The 26,349-nt window shown below is 36.5% G+C and overlaps 1 protein-coding gene and 1 pseudogene across 1 annotated transcript; both read right to left on the bottom strand.

Moving 5' to 3' along the window:
- Positions 1–746: 746 nt before the first annotated feature.
- On the bottom strand, positions 747–12,665 carry LOC140514630 (HAUS augmin-like complex subunit 2 pseudogene; annotated as a pseudogene).
- A 13-nt stretch (positions 12,666–12,678) lies between these two features.
- Positions 12,679–16,962, bottom strand: LOC140515062 (olfactory receptor 4F3/4F16/4F29-like). Its single transcript, XM_072625686.1, has 2 exons — positions 16,954–16,962; positions 12,679–13,620 (listed from the first exon to the last, which is right to left on the bottom strand). Exon 2 carries the CDS (start codon positions 13,615–13,617, stop codon positions 12,679–12,681), a length of 939 nt encoding a protein of 312 aa, XP_072481787.1. The 5' UTR covers positions 13,618–13,620; positions 16,954–16,962.
- Positions 16,963–26,349: the final 9,387 nt, after the last annotated feature.

The following is a 26,349-nucleotide window of genomic DNA, read 5'->3' on the forward strand; positions in this document are numbered from 1 at the left end:
GCAGTAGAAGTTTAATATATATTTGCCAAATGTTGGATAACAGAAATATAGAAAAAGCAATCTCTTTTCTTTTTCTCTTATGCTTGAAGACACATAATAAGTCCTTTTTGCTTAATAAAAACAAGAGCCAAAAATATGAAAGGACAGTAATGCACTAGTAGGCCTGATTATACTCTGAAATAATTATTGGCACCACTTCCTATAATTTGCACCTATTTCTTCTCCCTTTTTTCTTAGTCTAACTTGTTTCTACTTCTTTTCTTCCTCAGTGACTATCTCTTCAGACCTGCCAGGGCCAACAATCAATCTATTCAGCCTTTCTTCTCACTCAAGTTGTTGCTCACTACCATTGAAAGAGATCCAAATGCAGTACGGGCAACTTCAGATTCAAGTACCTTTCCTAATTCCAGAGCTTTTTGTTTGTATAGATTTTTACTATTTTTGGTCGGTTGTAAGTATGGTAACTTAAGTATCAAAGTGTATGTAATTACTGTCTTGTCATGTGCAGGTGCTGTCAGTGACCATGAAATGCATTTTTCTTCATGTTAATATCTCTTATTCCCTTCATGTGAAAAAAAGAGATAAAAATCATGTTTGGTCAAGATCAAGTCCCAATAAAATGAAAAAAAAGAGGTCTCATTAATACAATTAGCAAGAAAACATATAAATTCCCCCCTGATAATCAATTATGAATGGACATCAACCATACATGTAAGTAACCAAAAATAAAATAGTCACTGGTTACTTCGTATCAAGAATTAGATGGCTGTGAGTTCTGGACTGGAAAGGTGGAAGGGGGTTATAGTCTTATGCTACTTTTGAAAAGATCTCCAGAAAATATTTTGGTGATAGAAGGAGAAATTTCCTTTTGTTGCTCCCTCTGCTTCAATATATTTTCTTTCAGTTCCTGTCTTTCCCACAAGACAACAATTTTGTCAAAGTCGTATCCAAATTTTTCACACTACAATCTAAACAAGGAATATTTCTTATGTCTTCAGTATGGGCTTCTAGTTTCTCAATGAAAGTTAGTTCCAGTTCTAACAATTGTACCACTTACCTGTGGTAAATGACTTCTATAGGCAAGTTCTGGCACAGGAGATTCATCAGTCAATGTCAGAGGAGCCCTCTTCTCCTTCAGTACAGTCTCCAAGTGTCGATTCATGCTTTACACAGTCTCACACTTTTGAGCTAGAAAGAAAGGATGAATGACATCTGTGGCATCTTTTTCTTGTGTTAAAAAGTCAGTTTCCAGGGCCTTCTCTGATTTTGGTTTTGCAGACCTTTGATCTGCATGATTCTGGAGAAGTTTACAAAAAATATGAGTAGGATTATTACATGAATCTAGTATCTCCTAAGTGACAAACCCCAAGGTTTGAATTTGGTCAACAGCAACCACTGGATGGTTGGGAAAGTTTCCAAGACCCTAAGGCTTGGCAGCTTCTATGCCTCCCCTAACCATCTTTAACAAGCTCAAGTATCAACCCAGAGTGTTAGGAAAAATAGATGTGCAATTAAAAGAAATTCAGAAGGGGAAAAGTACAAAGAGGAAAGTCATGAGTTCTGTTTTAGATACATTAAGTTTGAGGGTCTAAAATGTAAGAGATTAAAATGTTTAGTAAATAATTGGAAATATAGGACTGGAATTTGAGGAAATGTAGGGAGAGGAGAGAAGAGGAACTAGCTATTACCTTCAAAGGAGGGTTTGTCTCCTGTCCAGATTTATTTGTGTCCACTCTGTCTAGCACAATGACTTAAAAATAGGTGAGTAATAAATTTTGAATTGAAAAGAAAAAACACTATTCTTTTGAGAGGGTTGACAAAGGAAGGAATGGGAGGGAATAATAACTGGATGGATGAAGGGTTTAGGATAATTGTTAAAGTATGGAGGGGAAACTTGAAGACAGAGGAAAAGAAATGAGTAAAAAAGGGAAAAATAGAAAATATAAGAGGTGAGCACTTAATAGGTCACTCACAGGGATTAAATGTTAAATGCAAAAGAGCATGGTATCAAAGGCAAAGTGAGAAAATGAACCTTGCAGGGGGAAATGTCACCTCCATAGGTCTTCCACTGAAATAAAAAAAGAAGGAGAAGAGAATGGGGAGAAGATATGGAATACTTTTGAAGTGGAGATGAAATGTCATGACAGAAGAAGGCAAGGAAGACTAGGGAGATTTCAGAAGATGGTCACAAACTTTTCAGTAAACCAAGAGAAGGTCAAACATAAAAGAGAAGTTGAGTAACATTTGGTGACTTTAAAGAAAAGGTGCAGCACAAGTATTATAAGCAAATAGAATTAACAAGATATAAAGAATAGCCTGGCAAAGTAGCGATAGGGAACTGATTGATTTGTTTAGTATTAATTTTGTGGGGAACCAGGTAATCAAGGATTTGTGTCTAGCAACATTAGATAGTCAAGGCTCAGGGTGCAGGCCATCAAAGAAAGCACATCATAGGGGATACCCAGGACTGAGGATTTTCATGACAGAAAAGGTGAAATATCCAAAGAGCAAAAAATTCTATTGTATATCAGCTCTTACTACAGAAATGGTCAGGCCTAAAATCTGTGCAATTAGAACAATGGAAATCAAAAGGGATAAGATGGACTGAGATTCTAAGGAAGGACAGACATTTCCTTCAAGAAAAAGGGAGGGGGAGGTTCAGTAAGTGCTGCTGAGTGGAATAAACCTAAGTCATCTTTGACTATTGATTTTGATCTTAACACTTGGATCACTAATACAACTCCCAAAGGCCCACTTTCTAGGTGTATACATGCACATCTATAACCTGAAATTCTTTCACTCACCTCTACTGTGTTCAGTTCTTGCTCCCTTCCCTCATTGTATTCTACCCTCAGAGAAGCCAATCTGTGATGGATCTGAGCAAAGTGTTCTTCTCATCAGTAAATTTTTTCCTATCTCTTCCACATATTCTGTCACAGGACCTGAGACTTCAGGAAAACCAAAGAACTTCAAAAGTTTGCTTTTCTCCAACAGGTAATTACTAACAAACTTAAGACCTGTACAAAATTCTGCCCCACAGGGAAAGGGAGCTAATAAATGGAACTGAAAGAATAGTGACCAAAGGTTGCTGCAGAGACTAGGGTTGCCAGCCACACCCCATTTGGCCAAAATAAATGTCTCCTAGGATTCTGATTCTTTTCCCAGGGTAAACAAGAGGAGATGGTATTATAAAGAGTAGATAAGTTGATAATGATAAAAAATATATACTTTTGTTCCTTTATGTAAAACTATTTCCTTTACTCCCCCAAAACCCAAAGTGTTTCCTATATGAGTAAGTTAGGGTAAGTAAAAAAATAAAGTACATAGAAGTTTCAAGGGGAAAAAGTACTTCTCTAATGTGGAATCTCAAGCAGGAACCATCGCTTAATTAAAATAAAGTAGTATTTAGAGGAGAAAGTGTGAAAACTGATTTTTTAAAAAGAAGTTTGTTTAAAATGTTAATATAAGAATCAACAAAAATCAATGATTCCTCCAAGAAATCATCAGATGAAAAGAATCAATCTAATCAATAATTTTTCAAATCCAAGACTGAAAGAACAGGGATTCTTTTAATAAGCATTCAGCTTCTGAGTGTAGGAATTAATACATGTATACATTCATTAAAATGTTAATCAATAAATTCATTATATCATTATTTATGATACTCTATTACACAATATAGGTAGATTCATAATTTTCATTTTTCCATTTATGTTCATATGTTCTGTGTTTCAAGAGTCAATCATGGAATGTTGGGTGAGCTCCCTGTGTATTCCCTAATGAATATTGAGGTAAAAATGTAAATAAAATGCTAATAAGATTACACCACTATATCACAAGGATTATACCCTCTGACTAGGTGGCATTTATACCACAAATGCAGAACTAGTTAAATGTTAGGAAAACTATTAGCATAATTCACCATAATAATAACAAAACCAACAAGAATCGTATCATTAGCTATCTCAATAGAGTCAGAAAAAGCTTTTGATAAAATACAATAACCATGCCTATTAAAAATGATAGAAAGCATGAGAATAAGTGGAACTTTCCTTAAAATGATAAGTAGAACCCATTTAAAGTCATCAACAAGCAATATTTGCAATGAGGATTAGATGGAAGCCTTGTGAGATCAGGTGTCAAACAGGGATGCTTCCTGTCACCAATATCATTCAATGTTTTTTTTTAGAAGTGCTACCAATGGTAATAGGAGAAAAAAAGACATTGAAGAAATAAAAATGGCCAATGAGGTGATAAAACTATCTCTTTTTGCAGATTATGTGATGATATACTTGTAAAATCATAGAGATTCAAATAAAAAGTTAGTGGAAACAATAATTTCAGCAAAGTAACAGGATATAAAGAAAATCCACATAAATCATTAGCATTTCTATGTGTCATCAACAAAAGCCTGCAAGAAGAGATAGAAAGAGATAAACCCATTTAAAATAACTATAAACAGAATAAAATATGAAAGAATACATTTGCCAAGCAAACCAAGGAACTGCATGAACATAATTATAAAACATTATATATAAACAGAATCAGATTTAAGTTGGAGAAATGTTAATTGCTCATGGGTGGAAGAGCTGACATTAAAAAATGACAATTCTACCTAAACTACTCTACTTATTCAATGCCATCCCGATTAAATTACCCCTGAAAAAAAAATGTATTGTGCTAGAAAAAAGATAAACAGTTCATTTAGAAGATCAAAAGGTCAAGAATATCAAAAAACTTAAATGAAAAAAATGTAAAGGTAGGAGGCTTAACAGTACCAGATCTTAGATTATATTGGAAGGTGATAATTATCAGAACTACTGAGTACAGGCTAAGAAACAGAAAGGTAGCTCAGTGGAAAAGAGTAGACATAAAAAACATAGCAGCAAATTATTATAGTAACCTAGTCCTTGGCAAATGTAAAGATTTAAGCTTTGAGAATAAGAATTCAATACTTGGTAAAGAAAATTGTTGGGAAAACCAGAAAGGAGTGTGGCAGAAATTGAGTCTATACCAGCATTTTATACCCTATACCAAGATAAGGTCTAAATGCATATATGACCTAGATGTAAAGGGAGAATAGCATAAGAAAATTAGAAGAACATGGAAAATATTGCCTATAAGAGTCATGGTTAAGAGAAGAATTTATGAATAAACAAGAGATAGTATGGTGAGATGTAAAATGGATAACTATGATTGCATTAAATTAGAAAGTTTTTGTACAAATAAAAACAATATAGCCAAGATTAGAAGAAAAGCAGTTATAAACAGTTTCTCAGATTAAGTTTTCCTACCTCAAACATGTAGAGAACTTTGCAAATTTATAAGAATATGAGCCATTCCCCAATTGATAAATGGTCAAACCATATGAACAAGCAGTTTTTCTATGAAGAGATCAAAACTATAAGTAGTCATATAAAAGTGCTTTAAATCATTATTGATTAATTAAATTAAAAGGACTTTGAAATGCTATCTCACACCTATCAGATTGACTAAAATGATAGAAGAGGAAAATAACAAATGGTGGAGGGGATATGAAAAAGTTGGGGCACTAATACACCATTGGTAGAATTAAGAATGGATCCAACCATTTTGGACAGTAATCTGGAATTATGCCCAAAGAGTTATAAAACTGCATATCCTCTTTGACCCAATAATGCCACTATTAGGTCTTCTTCACAAGGTGATCTGGGTGAAAAAAAAGAACGTATATAATCTATAATATTTATAGCAGGTCTCTTTGTAATGGCAAAAAAACTGATAATTAAGGGGCTGTCCATCGACTAGGGAATGGATAAAGAAGTTGTAGCATATGATTTTCATGGAATACTACTGTGCTATGAGAATTTATGAACTGGTTTATTTCCAGAAAAACATGGAAAGACTTGCCTAAAATAATGAAGAGGGAAATGAGGAGAACCAAGAGAACTTTGTATACAGTAACAACAATGTTGTTCAAAGAACAGTGGTGAGTGATTAAGTCATTCTGTATTGAGTATTTATAATATGCAAATCAACTACAAAGGACATATGAAGGAAGATGCTCTCCATTTCGAGAGAAAGAACTGATAAACAGAAGTATGCATCATATGGTTTGATAGATATGCACACACGCTCGCACATGTGTGTGTGTGTGAAATGGTGACTTTCCCTAGTGCCTTGTGGGAAGGGAGAGAGATAGTCCAGAACTAAAATACAACAAAAAATAAAATTTTAAATAAAATAAAAAGAAAAATGGGATTAGATTTACTTCTTAGAGAAAGCTAGTAAAGTGTTTTACTAATTTGAAGTGGAGAGAGCACCAGATCTGAAGAGAAGATGAACTGGGTTTGAATTCTAGTTTTAATTCTTACTCTTAGTCTACATGACTTAACTAGGTCTAGTTTTCCCCTTTTCTAAGATGGGATAGAGACTTGATTTGATAGTCCCTTTCAGCTCTATACCTATCATCCTATGATTTGAGTAATTCATGAATTCCTGTGAAGCATCATAACCAATAGCTATGGATTTTATTTGGCCCTGGCATTTTCCAAGAGTATCAGGTACTTCTCTTGACATAACTATTTAATCATTTTCTATATTAATACTGGGGCAACTAGGTAGTACAGTGGATAGAGCACCAGTGCAGGAGTCAGGAGGACCTGAGTTCCATTCTCACCTCAGACACTTGACACTCACTAGCTGTGTAAGCTTGGGCAAGTCACTTAACCCAAATTGCCTCATCCTGGGTCATCTGCAGCCATCCTGATGAATATTTCTGGTCACTGGATTCAGATGGCTTTGGAGGAGAAGTGAGGCTGGTGACGTGCAAAGACCTCCCTCACTCAAAACAAAGTCAAGTGCAAGTCATGTCATTATTTCTCTGATGGCATGGTCTTCTTCAGCAACAAAGGACAAACACACACACATATTAGTACTGCAAAAGCTTTCTGTTCTCATTTGATCCCACTAGCATTCTTATTGCATTGGTATTTTTAGGACAAAGATAGATGACCAGAAAATTTTCACATTCTCCTTTTTCAGGAATTCTATCTTGGCCCTGGTTTCTTTACTTTTCAAGCCTCTGTAAAAGTCCTTGTTAATTTGTTTATTTTGCTTTTTGCACTGTTTTACCTTCTTGTATCATCTTAACATTTTAACTTTTTCTTTCATTTGCTGATTAAGAGAATCTAGATTTCAGGTATCATTTACTTTTCTGGACTCCTTTCCACATGTTTCCTTTTTGTTGCCTTTAATTAATATAGTATTCAAGTTTTCTGCTGCATTTACCACCAAATACTAGCATAGTTTTCCAAAGAACTTGCATGTATCTTCAAAAGCTCTCAAGTCACTTCTCTTTTTTTGCTTTTTTTTCAACCTTACTTATTTTTAGTTTTCAACATTCACTTCCTTAAGTTTTAAATTTTTGCTCCCTTTTCACCTCTTCCCTCCCCAGGATGGCATGCCATCCGATATGGGCTCTACACATAAATTCCTATTAAACACATTTTCACATTACTCATGTTGCACAGAAGAATTATAACAAATGGGAAAAACAATGAGAAAGTTTAAAAATCAAAACAAAAGACAACAATCTGCTTTACTCTGCATTCCAACTCCATCATTCTTTTTCTGGATTTTCCATCATGAGCCTTTTGGAATTCTTTTAAGCCCTTGCATTGCTGAGAAGGGCTGAGTCAATCAAAATCAGTCATCACACACTATGACTGTTTCTGTGAACAATGATCTCCTGGTTCTGCTCACTTCACTAAGCATCAGTTCATAGAAGTCTTTCCAGGATTTTCTGAAGTCAGGATGTTCATCATTTCTATAGTACAATAGTCCATTACATTCATATACCACAACTTGTTCAGTCATTCCCCAATTGATGGGCATCACCTTGATTTCCAGTTCTTGGCCACCACAAGAAGAGCTATTATAAATATTATTGTACATGTGTGTCCTTTTCCCATTTTTCACATCTCTTTGGGACACAGACTATAATATATATATATATGTGGTATTACTGGGCCAAAGGGTATGCACATTTTTGTAGCCCTTTGGGCATAGTTCCAAATAGCTCTCCAGAATGGTTGGATAAGCTCACAGCTCCACCAACAATGAATTAGTGTTTCAGCTCTTCCACATCTTCTCTAGAGTTTATCATCTTCCCATTTTGTCATGTTAGCCAAACTGATAGGTGTTATGTGGTACCTCAGAGTTGTTTTGATTTGCATCTCTCTAATCAATAGTGGTTTAGAGCATTTTTACATATAACTATAAATAGTTCTAATTTCTTCTTCTGAAAAATGCCTGTTCATATTCTTTCACCATTTATCAACTGGGGAATGACTTCTCAGGTCACTTCTTTCACTATTATTGTTACTATATTTTTTTGTTTTGAGTAGTAGTATACTAGTAGTATCCTGAAAATATGATTCAGTACTTCAGCATAATCTTGTTGATGTGAGCACTTCTTTCACAAATGTAAATTACATCCTGTCTTAGATTTTCAAGTCTCAAAAGAACAACATTATAAATTTTTGTGGCATTTTTCATCACAATCAGATAACCACCATATTGGAAATTACTCTGCTTTCATTTAATATTACTCCCAGATAATAGATAAACTATCTCTTGCCAAACCCTTTTCAAAACCTTTCTAGTCTTTTAACAACCTTGGTGACCTCGAAGCCACAATGTGACATTTAAAAAGAACTTTTGTGGAGCATACTTTGCAATTTCACAGTCAAATTGATCCTCCCCAAAATCTCTATTGTGAAAGTTTCCCAATGAAAATTTGCTATCACCGTAACATGCACAATAATCAACAAAAGAGCACATGTAAGCTGCCTTACCTAGCATGGAGAAGGTGTTTTCTAATGGCTCCCTGTGGCCTCTGGGACAAAATACAAGCTTTGCACTTAGAACCCTTCACAATCTAGCCTCAACTACCTTATAGGTTTACTGAATATTGTACCTCTTCATAAACTTTGTACACTACCCAAAATGGCCTACTTGCTGTATCCTGAGTGGATTAGCACAGGCTGTCCCCATACATGGAGTGAAGTATCTTATGGCCAAATCTTTCCTCCCAAACACTCCCCTCTTCCTTTTCTTCCATTTACTGTTGAAGTTATCAACATCCTCCCAGTCCCTCAAGCTCTCAAGCTGAGTGTCATCTTTGGCTCCTGACTCTTTCTCACCCTACCCCATATCCAACCTGTTGCCAAGGTTTGTCAATTTTATTCTTATAACATCTCTTGAATGCACCCTGTTCTCCCCTCTGATACTGCTACCACCCTGGTTCAGATCCTCATCACCTCATTCTTGGACTATTACACCCATCTGCTCATTGATCTGCCTATGACAAGTCTCTTCCTATTCCCCACTATCCTCCATTCAACTATTAAGCAATCTTCTTAAATGCAGGTATGGCAATGTTATCCACCACCACCCCTATTCAATTAACTCCAGTGATTCCCTATAACCTACAGGATCATGTACAAAATCCTCTGTTCAGTATTCAAGGTCCTTCAGAACCTGTTTCCCTAATCTTTCAAGCTTCCTTACATTTAAAGCTTCCACCCCCACATACCCTGTGACCTAGTGACATAGATCTCCTTTCTATTCCTTTTATATGACATGATTTCCCAACTCTATGAATTTTCACCAACTATGCCCCATGCCTGAAATATGATTTCTCCTTGTTTTCAACTCCTGGTTTCCCTGAATTTCTTTGAAGTCCCAGCTAAAATCCCACCTTGTGCAGGAAACCTTTCTCATTCCCCCTAATTCTAGTACCTTCTCTCTGTTGATTATCTCTAATTTACCCTGTAAATATTATGTTGGTACATAGTCTGCATAGGGTTTTCCTCACTAGACTGATCTCCATGAGAGCAGGGACTGTCTTTTACCTTTTTTGTAGTACTGAAAACAGTGTCTGGCACATAGTAGGTGTTTAATAAATATTTATTTATGGACTAACTTTGAATCCATAATTTCCTTCAAGGCTCAGTTCATGTGATATCTTCAATGAAGTCCATCCTGACTTCCAGGATGAAAAAGGAGAAAGCTAGACATATGGAAACATGATCTCGCGATTCTACAAAAGGTCATTTCAAAAAGTTCAGAGAAAACACAGGTGTGATGCCATGACCACAAATTCTTAAAAAGAATGAAGGTAAAGAAGGAAAAAACAATTTTTGAAATGAAATTATTATTGTATGATTGTAAAAAATCCACAAGGAAGAAAAACAGGAAGCACTTAAGGCAGCTAATGGCACAGTGGATAGACTGTTGGGCCCAGACTCAAGAAGATAAGTTCAAATCCAGCCTCAAACACTTACTGTTTGATCCTGAGCAAGACATTCAACTTCTGATTGCTTCAGTTTCCTCAGTCATAAAATGGGGATAAGAAGAGCACCTACCTCTCATGGGTCTTGTGAGGATCAAATGAAATAACATTTTTAAATAGTACATAATACAGTGACTGGCACAAAGTAGGAGCTATATAACTGCTTATGCCCTTTGCCTTTCCTTCCCTTCACTCATCTAAGGAAACTGATATGTGTAGAAGAATATTCTTTGGAAGCCAGAAATATAAAATATATGAAATAAAGCAAGTCCAATAATCAGTAGGACTAAGGTAGTATGGAAGACACCTGGCTTAATAGCAGTTTATCTGAAAAAAAAATCTTGAAGATCTCAATTAAAGGGAAATTCCATATGTCTCAAGAAAATGCACATACTTCCTACAGATCTAATGCAAACAGATGACAAGGCAACATAGATGTGAAAGTTGTAGGAACCCCAAAAGGCATCAGGTCCAGTCTTCTCATTGTTGAAACCAAGAGAGGTTAGATTACTTGCCTATACAGGGGCAAGGTATGAACCCAAGTTCTCTTATATCCAAACCAGAGGAAAAGGCCAGTAATCAGTGGGCATATCAGCTTCAGCATACTCTGTGCTTTTCAGACTTTGTATAGAGAATTTTGTCCAGTGCTATATACTAGACTTTAAGAAGCATGTTGTCAAACCTGAAAGTCCAGAGAACGGAGAAAGAATAGTGAAGTGTTGCCAACATATTCTAGGTATGGATCACATGTCATTTGATCAATAAAAAAGTAAGCATTTATTAAGTGCCTACTATTTACCAGGCATTTTGTCAAGTATGTAGAAAAGAGTAGGGCACACAAATAGCTCTCTTCAAGTATTTTAAGGATAATTAAGTGAAAGAGTGATTATGCTTGATCTACATTGGTGTAAAAGATAAAGACAGGATCAATTGAGTGTAAGGTAGAGAAAGACAGATTTCAGCATGATATAAAGAAAAATTTCCTTATATTGAAAGACTACAACTGTCCAAATGGATGGGTTGTGAGATGTAAGTTCCTTAATCATGAATATCTTCAAGGGAACTCTAAATGGTTATTTGGCCTCAGAGATGGTGTAGAGGTGTTCAAATGTTTCTTAGGGGTATGATAAATTAATCTTTAAGGTCCTTTCCAAATAATCTAACTGTAAATAATCAACTGGGTGAATGGGGGGAATATTGACAACAACTAAGAATCTTGTTATAGTTGACAGCTCAAACATTTCCTTGAAGGATTCACAAGTTGAGTGTGATACTTCCAGGCTACAAACAATAGAGGAAGGCAAGAGTTGAGCAGATGGAAAAGAGGAACATGATAAACAAAAGTACTGAAGATTCTGCAACAACTTAGGTCGTTAAATGATAAAAACATGATAGAAGTACATTACAGGCCACCACATGAGGTCTATGAGGCAAGTTAGAAATGATGGAGCCTGAGGAAAATGCATCAATAAAAAGAATATTCACAAACTTTATTGCTTTGGTTTACCATAATTTTCAAACGGAACACTATGCATATACATATATTTAGGGAAAAAGATATAAATACACATAGATACATACATACATACACATACAGATAAATACAGATGTGTTTTTAGATAGGTAAACAGAGAGCAGGAGTAAACATCAAAAAATATGTTAACTTAAAACTAGGCAAACCAAGAGATAATTTTGATAGCTCTTTGTAAGAAGTCCAAAACCAATAATAAGGTCTTTAAAAATATCAAATATGTAGTACTCATGGTAGATATACTTTCATTATCAAAAAATAGATTTATATACTTCTTAATGGGATAAAAAGGGAAGGGAGCCGTGTTTCTTTTTTTGGGAAGGGGGGTGGCAGTTTCCTAGAATGAGTAATTGTGGGGCAAAAAAAGGATATTGTACTCAAGTTGATCAGAAGGGATTAACAATTGCCCCCAAACTCTCTCCTTATCTTGCAGTATTTGAAACTGATTATGAACAGTACTTTGTTGAAACTGTAGTCACCAAAAACATTCTCTGTCCTCCCTATCTTTTTTTTCTTTCTAGCATTAACTTTTACCCTTCTTCAATGTACCATCTTTGCTCTTGCCAATCTCATCTGCCTTCAAGGTTGTGACTAGGATCTACATTTAGACAACACCTAAATTTATATCTCCAGTATCTGTATTTCTCCCAGCTCCATACCTACATTTCTTGCTGACCACTGAGTATTACCACGCAGAAGTCTCTCTAGGACCTCAAATTCCACCTGTCCAAATACTAGCACATGATCTCCTTCTGCAAATAAGCTCCGCAATAAGGCTTTCTGTTTCTTCAGGTTCATGCTATAAAGTCATCTAAGAGATTTTCCTAAAACTCGCAATCTGGCTGCACAGTCTCCTCATTGCCACCTTCATCTCTTTGTTCCTCAATGTGTAAATGACTGGATTCATAAAAGGAGTGAAAACTGCATCAAAAATGGCAAGAAATTTATCCAAGTGTGATGTGGGGTGTGGCCACGTATAAATAAAGAACAATGGACCATAAAACAAAACCACTACAGTTATATGAGCAGACAGAGTGGAGACAGCCTTGGAAGAACCACCTAAAGACTGCTTCTGAATAGTCACCAGGACGAAAATGTAGAAGATGACCAAGATACAGAAAGAGCCCAATGAAATGAAGCCACTGTTGGCAGCGACCATCAATTCCAGTTTATATGTGTCTGTGCAGGCAAGTTTGATGAAACGAGGAAGGTCACAATAAAAGCTGTCCAATTCATTAGGGCCACAAAATGGAAGATTAACAACAAAAGCCAGTTGGACCATTGAGTGGGTGAAACCAATGGTCCAAGCAGCCACCAGGAACACAGTGCACATTCGTGGACTCATACTAGTCAGATAATGGAGAGGTTTACATATAGCCACATATCTGTCAAAGGCCATGGCTATAAGCAGCACCACTTCAACACCACCAATCAAGTGAATAAAGAACATCTGAGTGATGCAGCCAGAGAATGAAATTACCTTGTGTTTTCTGAAAAGGTCACATATCATCTTGGGGGAAGTGACTGAGGAAACTCCCAGGTCAATGAAGGAGAGGTTAGCCAGGAAGAAGTACATGGGAGAGTGTAAGTGAGGGTCAGTAGTCACTGTGATTATGACGAGGGAATTTCCCAGCATGCTCGCCACATAGAATACGGAGGAGAGAACAAAGAGGAACAGTTGGATGTACCAGGAATTGGAGAGCCCCAGGAATACAAACTCAGACACCACAGTATGATTGGCTCTACTCATTGTCTTTGCAGCATTGCATCTGCAGCCACCTTTAGGAAAAGAATAAAGAGAGAATCCAATTTATTGGGAATAATATTAATATTTGGGAATCCATTCAATAAATATTTATTAACTGCCTACTCTGGTGATGCACGAACATTTCACATTATGGAAACCCAGCCTTGTCTCACAATTTCACAGCAAAATAGCAACCCTTTATTCTATGATTCCATGAAGCTTGGAGGGCACTACCAGAGATAATTGTTTTTAATTAAAACTATGGCCTCTTATAACATTTCTCTAGTTCTTGTCTGAGAGAACTAGGCAAGAACAGAGGTAAGACTGATACATACCAGAAGGCTTTGGAGGAACACGTGGGGCAACGAGCTAGAGAAGAGTGAGAAGGAAAAGGATAAGATGAATGATTTTGTTTCAGCCTGTACTTCATATCTATTGTAATTCACCTAAGCTATCTGAGCTCGTTTTGTCATGTATCAAACTGGAATAATACTATCTGCATATTTGTATCAAAGCATTGTGAGGAACAAATGAGCATTTTACATGAGTGTAGCATGTGAGCATGGCCCTTTGGACCTCTTACTTTCTCTCTCTTCCTCTGGGTTGACTTGCTTGTCCAAGCTATATTCATGCTGACATGTTTGGAGTTCCAAGGGAGGGGCAAAACTTTTCCACCATCTGTTCTCAGCAACAAAACTTTTCCTCTAAGTAAATCTTCCCATTAAGAGCTCTGTTCTGAGCCCTAAGCTCAACTCAACAATCAGCAACCAATGACAAAGTAGTGTCTGAGGTATTTCTGTGACCCAGCTCTGAGTTTCCTTTCTGGACCCAGTTCTGAGAATCCTTCTAAGACCTACTGAAAGGTATGGTTTTGATCAAAGCTACTTCTCCAAAGTAGAGTCTCTTATACAATGACTGAACTCTATCCTGTGATGAAAATCAAAAGTCACATTTCCATTGGCCATACCATAGACAGGTAATATACAGTTGGTTTATAAAATAGTTCTAATTGTAGAAAATTCACCAAACGCTGAGAAATAGGACATTTTGAGTATTCTTATTCTGAATCTCATCTCTATTGCACTACTTTTTAAATGATTCTAAAATAACTAGCTTTGAATCTGCCCCTGTTCAATCAAAAAAACCAACCTAAATAGAAATGGGAGTCATCTTACATACATAAAATGTTTTATAATTAGGAAACATTATGTAAAATATGAGTTATTATTGTTTATGTTATTACTGTTGTTTTGCATTGTTGGTTTATATAAGGACATGGGGAAAATATCTATTTTAATCTAGCAGTTCAAGTCTCTCCAAGGGATTGTGATATTATTCAGAATATGGGTACAAAGAAATATAGGAAATGTGTGACAGAAGGAAAACCAAGAATACAAATGGGAGAAGATATAAGCTGTTCAGAGAATAAGGATAAGCACAATTTTTCCTCCTTTTTGCTCTTCTGCTCCAGACTGTTTCCAGTGTTTTGACATCTTTAACACTGAAAAGCCCCTCTGTAGACATTGATGACACTGAATGACCCAATGTCACTATTTCTCAACCACATTCAATCCAATAAATTGCTTTACATTCCACTTTACCCCACACTACTATGATCACAATTCATAATTGAGAGTCACACAGAACTTTGCCAATGCAAAGATTCTAAACTGCAAAATTCTCACTTCCAATTGCAAACTCTTCCCTTGATAACTTTCCCACTCTCTCATTCCCGTCAAACCTGGTCTTCACATATATTGTTATCTCAAATTGCCCATGCTTCCCCAAGGTCAAATCCTCCTTCTGACTTCACTTGCCAATACACTCAATAACATGCTATGCTGTTTCAGTGATTCATTTGCGAAAACTCTAGAATCCTCAGACCTCACATCATGTTAAAGGAGCTAATTTTTAACTGGATTCCCTCCACCATCTAACAGTTCCTACTCTCATACTGTTAAGAATACATGAGGGAAGGGGTGTAGCCAAGACAGTAGAGTAGAAGCAGGGACACCTACAGCTCTCTGCCAAATTCCAGCCAAACATGGCCTGAAAGCTTGAGGGAAACTGCTTATCACACCACACTGGGAGCAGAGCACTTTCGAGCATGGGCTGTGCCAGCACAGACAGGAACTGAGCGGGACTACAGGAAACTGAATTTCTGGCACTTGTGGCTGTTTCCAGACTTGACCACCCCAAAACACCAAGGACAAATTGGAATGTCAGTGAAAAAAACTGTCTGACCTGTATGAGAGAGTAGAGTGGTCGAGCCCCAGACCCAGGGTGGCAGAAAAGGTGGAGGAACATGTGGCCACCACAGAAGCAGCAGGGCAGGAGCTATTTCAGGAGCTCTAGGCCCACAGACTCTGGAGGGATTGAACTGCTGGCAGTACACTCCCAACCCCAATGGAAGTAGAGAGCTATCTTGACAAAGAGATGAAAATTCAAGTAAATTGCTGGGGAAATTAGTAAAAATTAGGAAAAGTATCAGATTTTAGAATCTTATTTTGGTGACAAGACCAAAATGTATAAACAGAAGAAGACAACAAAGTCAGAACTCCTACATTCAAAGCCTCCAAGAAAAATATAAATTGGTTTCAGGCCATGGAAGAGTTCAAAAAGGATTTTGAATATAGAGTAAGAGAAGAAGAGGGGAAATTGGAAAGAGAAATGAGAGAGAAGCAAGAAAATCATGCAAAAATGAATCAACTTCTAGCTGAAGGGGACCAAAAACAATGCTGAATAAAATAAGACCTTAAAAAATAGACTAATCCAAAAGGCAAAAGAGATCCCAAAAGCCAATGAGGAGAAGAATGCCTTAAAAACAGGAATTGGCCAGATGGAAAAGGATATCCAAAAGTTCACTGAAGAAAATAATTCCTTAAAAAAAAGAAAGGAGCACCTGGAAGCTAATGACTTTATGAAAAATCAGGTCATTATAAAACACAACCAAAGGAAAGAAAAATTAGCAGACAATGTGAAATAGGTCATTGGAAAAACAACTGATCTGGAAAATAAATTCAGTACAGACAATTTAAAAGTAATTGGACTACCTGAAAGCCATGATCAAAAAAGTGCCTAGATATCATCTTTCAAGAAATTATGAAAGAAAACTACCCTGATATTACAGAACCAGAGGGTAAAATAGATATTGAAAGCACTCACCAATCACCTCCTGAAAAAGATCCCCAAAGGAAAGCTCCTAGGAATATGGAAGCCAATTTCAGAGGTCAAGGAGAAAATATTGCAAGAACCTGGAAAGAAACAATTCAATTATTGTGGAAACACAATTACAATAATACGAGATCTAGCAGCTTCTACATTAAGGGATCACAGGACTTGGAATATGATGTTCCAGAGGTCAAAGGAACTAGAATTAAAACCAAGAATCACCTACCCAGCAAAACTGAGTATATTACCTCAGGGGGGAAAATGGTCATTCAATGAAATAGAAGATTTTAAAGTATTCTTGATGAAAAGACCAGAGATGAATAGAAAATCTGACATTCTAACAGAAGAATCAAGAGAAGTATGCAAAGGTAAACAGGAAACAGAAGTAAGGGACTTACTACAGCTGAACTGTTTACATTCCTACATGTAAAGACACAATTTGTAACTCTTGAGACTTTTCTTCATATTTGGATAGTTGGAGGGATGGTATTGATATTGAGAGAAGGCACAGGGTGAGCTAAATATAAAGGGATATCTAAAAATATATAATTAAGGGGTGAGAGAGGAATATGTTGGGAGGAGAAAGGGAAAAATAGAATGGGGTGAATTATCTCCCACATAAAAGAAGGAATAAAAAGCTTTTTAAATGGAAGAGAAGAGGGGAGAGGGGAGAGAGAAAGAGTGAACCTTATTCTTATCAGGTTTAGCTTAAGGAGGGAATAACATGCATACTCAATTTGGTATGAAAATCTATCTTACACTGTAGGAAGGTAGGGAAAGGGGATAAGCAGAGGGTTGGAGGATAATAGAAAGGAGGGCAAAGGAGAGGAGTTATAATTAGAAGTATATACTTTTGTGGAGCCACAGGGTCTAAATGGAGAATAGAATAAATGGGGACAAGGATAGGATGGAGGAAAATATAGTTAGTCATTCACAATATGACTGTTATGGAAGTGTTTTGCATGATTATACATGTGTAACCTATATTGAATTGCTTGCCGGCTCAGTGAGGATAGGTGGAGAGGGAGGAAAACAGAGAAGTTGGAGCTCAAAGTTTTAAGAACAAATGTTAAAAATTATTTCTGCATACAATTGGAAATAACACATACAGGCAATGGAATAAGAAATCTATCTTGTCCTACAAAAATTATAGAGGGGAAGGGGATGAGAGAAAGAACGGGTGTGATAGAAGCGAGGGAAAATTGGGGGAAGGGGTATTCGGGATGCAAGATGTCTTGGAGTAGGTAGAGAGGAGAGATGGGGAGAAAATTTGGAACTCAAAATCTTATGGAAGTGAATGCTGCAAACTAAAAATGAATAGATTTTTAAAAAAACACATGATGAAAAATCACAAAACCATGCAAGTTTATTCTTGAGAAAATTTTAATGCATAACCTTAGTTGAGCCTCCAGTGTTGTTGTACAACACTTCTATGCAAATCTCATTGATTTCCTAGTTTCTTCACAAAAAAATTACTTTTACAAAACTTTTCCTATTTCCTCACCTTCTACCCCTATGAACTTAGTCAATCAATGAGCATTTATTATGTGCCTTCTATGTTATAGACACTATATTAAGAGCTGGGAAAACAAAGAAAGATAAATGATAGTCCCTACCCTCAGGAAGATCACATTCTAATAGAGGAGAGAAACTGAAAATAGCTATGGACAAACAAGATACATATGGGATGAATGGGAAAAAATTAACAGAAGGAAAGCATTATAATTAAGAGAGATTGAGAAAAGTTTTCTGGGACCTGAAGCACATGAGATTGGATAACATTCCAGGCATAGGATAAAGCCAGCAAAATTGCCCAGAATCAAGAGACGGAGTATCTTGTTGAAGGGACAAGCAAGGAGACCAGTGTCACTGAAAGAAAGAGTACACTGGGGACTAGGAGAAAGGGGGAATGAGAATGTCACAGGTAGTAAGTGTAGAGCTTATTGACTTGTGGAGAGGGATGACATAGTTAGATCTGGAGACAGAATGGAGGTTGAACTAGATTGAGGAGAGACTTGTGATAGGCAGACAACTAGCAAACTATTCAATGGCCCAGATACGCGGAGATAAGGCCCTGTAAAATGGTGGTGGTGCTGTTAAAAGAGAGAAGGTGGTATCGTCAAGAGATATTGCAAAGGTGAAAAAGAGACAGCAGATTAAATATGGGAGTGAGGGTCAAGGATGACAAATAGATTGCAAGCCTTTGGGAATTAGAATGATGGTGCCCTCAACAATAACCGGGAGATTTGGAAAGGGGAGTGGTTTTAGAAGCAAAGAAATTGAGCTCAGATTTGGACATGTGGGTGTAAGATGTCTCCTGAACATTCAGTTTAAAATGTCTCACAGGCACTTAGAGTTATAACGCTAGAAGTAAGCAAAGAGGTTATGGCTACATACGTAGATTTTAGAATGATCAGCATAGAGACGTTCAAAACAGATTAACTTAGCTACTAAATCATTAAGAACACTAAAATCATCATGAACTGCCTTAATACACTTCAATACCTGAAAATGTCTCAGTATTTTCACCCACTCACTCTGAAGTCCTTCTTCAATCTAGACTCAAATGGATATAGGCTATATTAATTAAATATATATACATATATATTTTGCACATATATATACTATAGATAGATACATATACACATGTGGAGAGAGAAATAGTGATAGATATATACTGTCTTCAATGATCCCTTTTCAGTCTCTTTTGCTGACTCCTAGACAAATTAGGTGACAGAGTGGATAGAGTGCTGGGCCTGAAGTCAAGAAGGCCTGAGTCCAAATCCAGCCTCACACAATTAGTTGTGTGACCCTGGGAAAATCATTAAAATCATTTTCCTCAGCTTCCCTAACTATAAAATGAGAAAATAATAGCACCTACCTCCCACGGTTCTTGTGAGGATCAAAAGAGATAATAATTATAAAGTACTTAGCACAGTAACATAGTACGAATGATACAAATGTTAGCTATTATTCTCTTCTTGCCATCCCTATAAGGTGTGCTCTCCATGGTTCTGCTCTTGCCTTCTTCCTTCTCTCTAATCTTCTGCTTGGTAATATCATTTAGGCTCATAGCTTTAACTCTCATACGTCCAAATTCCTAAAAGAAAACAACAAAGAAAACTGAAACTCTGACTAATTCAATGATCAGTCAGGACTTCTGAGGACTTGATGATGGAGCAGGTCCCCTACTTATTACTGACAAAAGTGGTGAACAGTACAAACAGAATGAGACATACATTTTCATGCATACTCGTATTGATTCATCTTGCTTACATACATTTATCTGTTACGAGGAAGGACTCGAGCTGGGGGGAAGAGTCACTGGAAAGTGTTGGTGAAGGCTAGAAAAGAAAGAATATCAATTTTAAAAGCTGAAGATTTGGAAAACACATTATTCTGACACCAACATAAGAATGAAAAAATGTGAAATTGGAAGAATGTAACTGCTGAGGCTGTCTCAAATCCCCACTCCTAACTTTTCACCTGAGCCTCAGACTTCTATCTCAAATGTCTACAGAATATTCCACCAAATTGTCTTCTGTCAACTCACCTCTCAAACATCTGTACTTAGTTCACACCTTTATTACCTGTCATCTAGACTCATCCAGAGGCTATTGTCATAGACTCCTAACGAGTCTCCCCACTTTCTGACTTTCTCCCTTCCAATACATTCTGAACATCACTGCCAAATAAGTCTTCCAAATACACAGATCTATTCATATTGTTCTCTTATTGAAAAATGTTCGGTTGCTTTTTTGTTGCCTGATGAAAATATCCAAACTAGTTAGCCTTTTATTCATTACTCTGTGCAACCTGACCCCAAGCCACTTTTTCAGAATCCCTTTCATGCATCCTACCCTCCAGAAAAACTAGACAAAACATTTCTCATATTCTCCAGGCTGTGTGACTTTAGTCAAAATAATCCTTAACCTTGGAATTCCCTACTTATCTACCACCTATTGAAATTCTCTAAAAGCCCAACTCAAATACCATTGCTTGCAAAAAATTCTTGCCCAGTAATTCTACCTATGAATGATCTCTTACTCCTCCTCCGAATCCTATTAGTACTTCATTGAATTTCTCTTATATGTTAATTTCTTCCTACTTTGTATTACATTTCTTTTGTGAATGGATACAGAGGGAGAGACAGAGAGAGACAGAGACAGGGACAGAGAGAGAGAGAGAGAGAGAGAGAGAGAGATTCACAGTTATAAACCATCTCCCAAGGTAGATAGCAAGATCCTTAGAGACAGAGAATAGTGACTTCATCTTTGTATCTTGCTCAATTGCTAACATATATTATACGCTTCTTTAACCTCTCTATGCCTCAGTTTCCTCATCTGTAAAATTAGAAGATTGGATTTAACAGCATCTAAGATGTCTTCCAATTCTAAATATATGTTCCTGTGAACTAATGAAGCTAGCATGATAAGGAGATCCCTGTGGTAGAGGGTATGAATGGTAGTTGAGGTATTTGAAATTTATTTGGTGGACAAGAGGGATCAATTTAAAGTTTTGAAGGAGGAAGGTGACATGATCAAAGTAGTGCTTTAGGAAGATTAATCTAGTGGTCAGATGGCCATATAGAGTACAAATTGCATGAGAGAGGGACTGGATAAAGAGAGAGCAAATGAAAATGTAATGCCAATGGTAGGTAGGTAAAGTGATAAGAAAGAAAAGTGGGGTGGTGGTAGAAGGAATGAAAGGATAGGATAGCAAGGTATGAGATACTGAAATGTAATGATCAATATGATCCTATGACAAATTGGAGAGAGTTAAGGTGATGGAGGACAGAAAGACTTTACTAAGATTTCAATCCCCGATATGGAAATAAGCAAGTTATGAGGAGATGATTGGGAACAAGATATAGAAAATGATAGAGTCAGCTTTAGAAACACTGAATATGATAATATAATCATAGATTTAGGGCTAAAAGGAACATTAGGTATTATCATATTATAGGTCAAGAAGCTGAAAGGTTGAGTCACATAGATTGTAAATGACAGATTCAGTCCTCTTTTAGATGTAAGTGACCATTAAGCACTTTAGAAATATAGTAGAAGAACTTGAAAAGAGAAAGAGAGAGCGAGAGAGAGAGGAGAGAGAGAGAGAAGAGGTAGTGATCTACATAGTCCCATTCTCATTACTTTCTTGATCAAAAACATTAAGCAGCTTTCCATTGACACTAAATAAAATCCATGCTAGTCAACCTGTCAATCAAAGTATTTTACAACCTGGCCCCAGCTTAACTTTTCAACTTTGTATCATACTTTTCCTCTATACTCTGTCCAAATTGGTCTTATTACAGATAGGATTTCTACCTTGGGAATGCTCACGTTAAGGAGAAAGAAAAAGAGTCAGTCAAGCAACAAGTAGAGGAAGAAATGGAGTAAGTCAACTCCATAGAAAACAAGAAAAAAGAAAATTTCAAGAAACAATGCATGATTGATTGTATCCAGTGGAGGTGCCACTCTTAGGTGCAGCTTTTCCTCTCTCTATTCTAAGTTCACCACTCTCCTAAAAGGATAACAAAGATCTCTTTCTGCTCAAAATTTCTCTAAGACCCTATCCAAACTTCTCTCTTGAGCTATGTCCTGTTTCCTTCTATCATAGTTATTTCTGTACACATTCTACTCACAAACACACATGCACATCACCCACATTAGACCGTAAGTTCAATGAAATCAGACCTTGTGTCGTAGCTATTTTTGTGTCCACAGTATATAACAGGTACTTAATAAATACTTGAAAAAGTGATGGGAAATGAAATGTACTAGTGTAAACTTCTATACTGAAAGGAAGGAAAAGCAGGCAATATAGTTCAAAGACTGAATCTGGTCAAAACAGGACATTTTTCAGGAAAAGGAAAAGGAACAAAGAAAAGGTGGAGATGAAAAGAGGGGAAATGAAGGGAATATGCATTTACATAACAATTACTATATGACACACACTGTGCTAAGAAATTCAAAGCTATCTCATTTGATCCTCACAACAGCCGTGTATGAGAGATACTGTTGTTATCTTCATTTTACAGTTGAAGAAACTGAGGCAAACAGAGTTTAAAAGATTTCCCCAGGGTCACAAAGCTGTTAAGTATCTGAGGTTAGATTTGAACTCTCACCTTTAAGCCAGCTTTGGTCAACTCTAGTCAGTTTTTCCTGACTCTAAGCCCAAAACTCTCTCCAGTGTAGCTGGACCAATTAGAGGAAGCAACCAACAGAAAGGGAAGGGGATGGATAAAAAGTAGATGGGAAAACAGGAGTAATGTCATTTTTGTCTTTTCTATCCCCAACACCTAATACAGTTGCTGTAACAGAGTAAGTCTTTAATAAATCATTAGAAATTAAATAGTTGATGAAAATTAACAGGACTTTCTTTTCCATAGATATGAGACAGAGAGAAATGAGTAAGGATAAACACATCAATCAGTTTTGAAGTAGCAAGCAGTGTGTGATGACAGACAAAAAAGAGGAAGATTAGGAAGACCTCAAGAAATGACATCAATCTATTCACTAAAATAGGAGGTTGTTATACACTGAAAATTTTGGAAGATGGATAGGATTAGGAGTGTGAGGAATATGGAAAAGGTTTAGAACAATGATTGGATAAATCAAAAAAAAATTTAAGAGATAAAGAAAAGTTTTGCTAATTAGAAAGAAGGGACAAGTTGACTTTGGGATAGCATGAATTTGTATTAAATTCAGTCATCAGGTTTTTATCACCCTCTCCAGAAATATTAGGGATTGTGAAAAGGGGGCAAAATAAAATTATAACAAAGGCACCATGGAATTGAGAATTGACATGGTAAGAACTTGAAGGACAAACAGACTTCAGTCTAATTCAGAGCCCAGCATGGATATAATGAAGCATAAAGATGAGGCAGCTTAAGGAACCAAATCAAAATTGAGATGATCAACTAGGAGGATAGGAAAGGACAGATATATCAATGAAGAAGGGAAGTACTTAACGGATGACTGGACCTGTGATGAAATGGTATAGGAAATTTCCAGATGAGGGAGCTTCCTCTACCAATGCAAGGCACAATTTTCTCTGCAACTTCTATCCTTTTTTTCTCATTTATTTTATTTTTAACTTAGCAAATACCAAATAAAGTGAAGAATCTGCCTAACATTCTGCAACTTTTAGTCTTAGCTAATTGAGAAGTTAAGTGATATGCCCAAGGTCACACAGTCAGTATATGTCAAACAAAGGACCTAAATCCAGATTTTACTGGGTTCAGCCCCACTTCTTTTCCACTATGGGAATTGCCTCAAATAAATAAGAAGGAATGGAATATTCTCATTTTTGTTTGAATTTTATTCTTACCCTTTAATCCTGAAACATCTCCCATCAAGAAACTGGGATCTCTTTCATTTTCTAGGGATGTCCATAATTCAAAACCTTCACACTATCTTCCGATTGTCATTCTAAATTCTTGTTGCTTCCCTGCCTCCATTGCATTCTGTGCTGTCAGAAGACAACAGTCCAATCAATTTGTTTTACACAATGAATAATCTTGTCTTTGGAATTATCTCTTCATCATGGGAACACAGAGTTTCTGATGGTCAGTCTGTTCTTCATAAGGGAGAATTCCTTCTTTTCTTTCCCACCTACCTGTACTGCCTCTGAATATGACATGTTAGCATTGCCCAGAAGTTGAAAGTTAGCCTCTTCTTTGTGTAGTGACCAGAACTACTGAGATATATGAAGTGCTTCCATAATAAGAAAGGCTGTTAATTATCAGCACTGGAGGGAAGAAGCCAAATGATGCTACAGAAAATAGGATTGCTAGCCTGTCATTGTTTTCCCAAGAATATAGTCTCTTAGGGATTCGTTTTCCCCAAACAGCCAAATGGAAAGGATATTAATAAAGCATAGCTAGAAAAAGGTGTAAATGTGAAAAAGAACCTTTTGATCTTTTCTTGATCGATTTTGAAATGTTTATTTAAAAACATGAATACTGAAGAAATTTTTAGTCACATTTTTTGTCAAATCATATACTCTTCCAACATTGCTGCCTGCTTCCTGAACCACTGAAAAAAAGAAAATACATGAAAATTCCAGACTAAATAGAAAAATTTTAAAATTCATAGCTTATAACATCAATGAAAATTATGTAACAGATAATCATTCTTACTTTCAATAAAAATTAAATACCCCATGTAAACATCAAACCATCAGAGTTAATGAAAACACTCATCTATTAACCATCAAACTATATTATTCTAAGTAATCTTTGAATCTTCACTGTAGAGAATAACCAAAGTCCTTCTTTTGGCATTTGTCAAGTAATTTAAGAGTGATAATTCTATGAGAATGTTAAAATTAGCTGAGGTCTTTTCCCAATAACAACCACATAAAATATCCACCTGGGTCAAAGTGTCCCCCAAGAACCTAGAGCATAATAGATAAGACCCTCAGGATCCCCATTGTTAGCCAACCTTGAGTAAATCAGAAAACACTCCATTTCATTTTTATCTTCTTCGACCAGGCACTGAACCTGGAAATCCCAAACTGTACATCTGAACATAGAAACAACAGATATCCCATTGCTTCCCAAAAATCACTGTACTAAAACTTCCAAAAACGAAAAAACCATTCTAATACATGTCAGAGAAAGGACTTTACTTATGCAAAAATAAAGGACTGGGAAATTATTTTGGCAGATTCTAGCAGTAAGAACCAAGGCATACACAGGAAAGCCTACTTCACAGTTTCTTAGATCTGCTTCTCTAAAAGGAAAGCAACTCTTGGACTGGGGGTCAACAATCTTCTTTAATTACATTCACAGACAGAGAAAATACAAGCATAGAAATAAAGACTAACAGACAGGACTTCCAACTCTCTGATCTTAAGCAATACATACATTACAGAGCAATAGACAGATCCAACTGTCTGACCATTATGTACATACATAGTTACCAGAGAGAGAAAAACATCTCCATCTGGGCTTTCAAAGCCGGAGGCTTTTTACTGACTCCCTGGAGTCTCATCTGACTCATGAACCTTCTTCCAAAAAGGAAGCCCCAAAGAAAAACCTCACCTCAGACTACATATAGACTATATATGTGTGTGCGTGTGCACGTACGTATGTATCTGTACGTATGTATGTATGCAAATACATACAGATACATATACGTATATATATGTGTATGCATGTGTATACACACACACACACATTTTTGAGAGCCAGAGGGAATGATCCTCATGACCCAGTGTCTCATTAGACATTAACAAAAGGTATCTGAGACCTATTAATAGGTGGGGAAGATTTTTAACTCTACTTAACATTACACAGATGCCTCACCCATCACTCCAATTTAGACATGAATTTTGAGGATTACAGCAAACTAAAACTATCTCCAACCCCTCTGAGGTCTTGTTTTGCTATATAAATATGTTTTCATAAATCTTTTCTTCAACACTGAAGTCTTCTTTATGGGTTTTTTTTTTTCTTTTTCTTCCCAGTGAGGATGCTGAGTTGCCACACATTCATGTGTTTGGATAGCTCTTTGCTGCCAAACATAAGAACTCATGAAGAGAGCCCTCAAATTCAATGAA

Source organism: Notamacropus eugenii, chromosome 7 (genome assembly GCF_028372415.1).
Source record: "Notamacropus eugenii isolate mMacEug1 chromosome 7, mMacEug1.pri_v2, whole genome shotgun sequence".
In the NCBI taxonomy this organism is placed as follows: Eukaryota; Metazoa; Chordata; class Mammalia; order Diprotodontia; family Macropodidae; genus Notamacropus; species Notamacropus eugenii.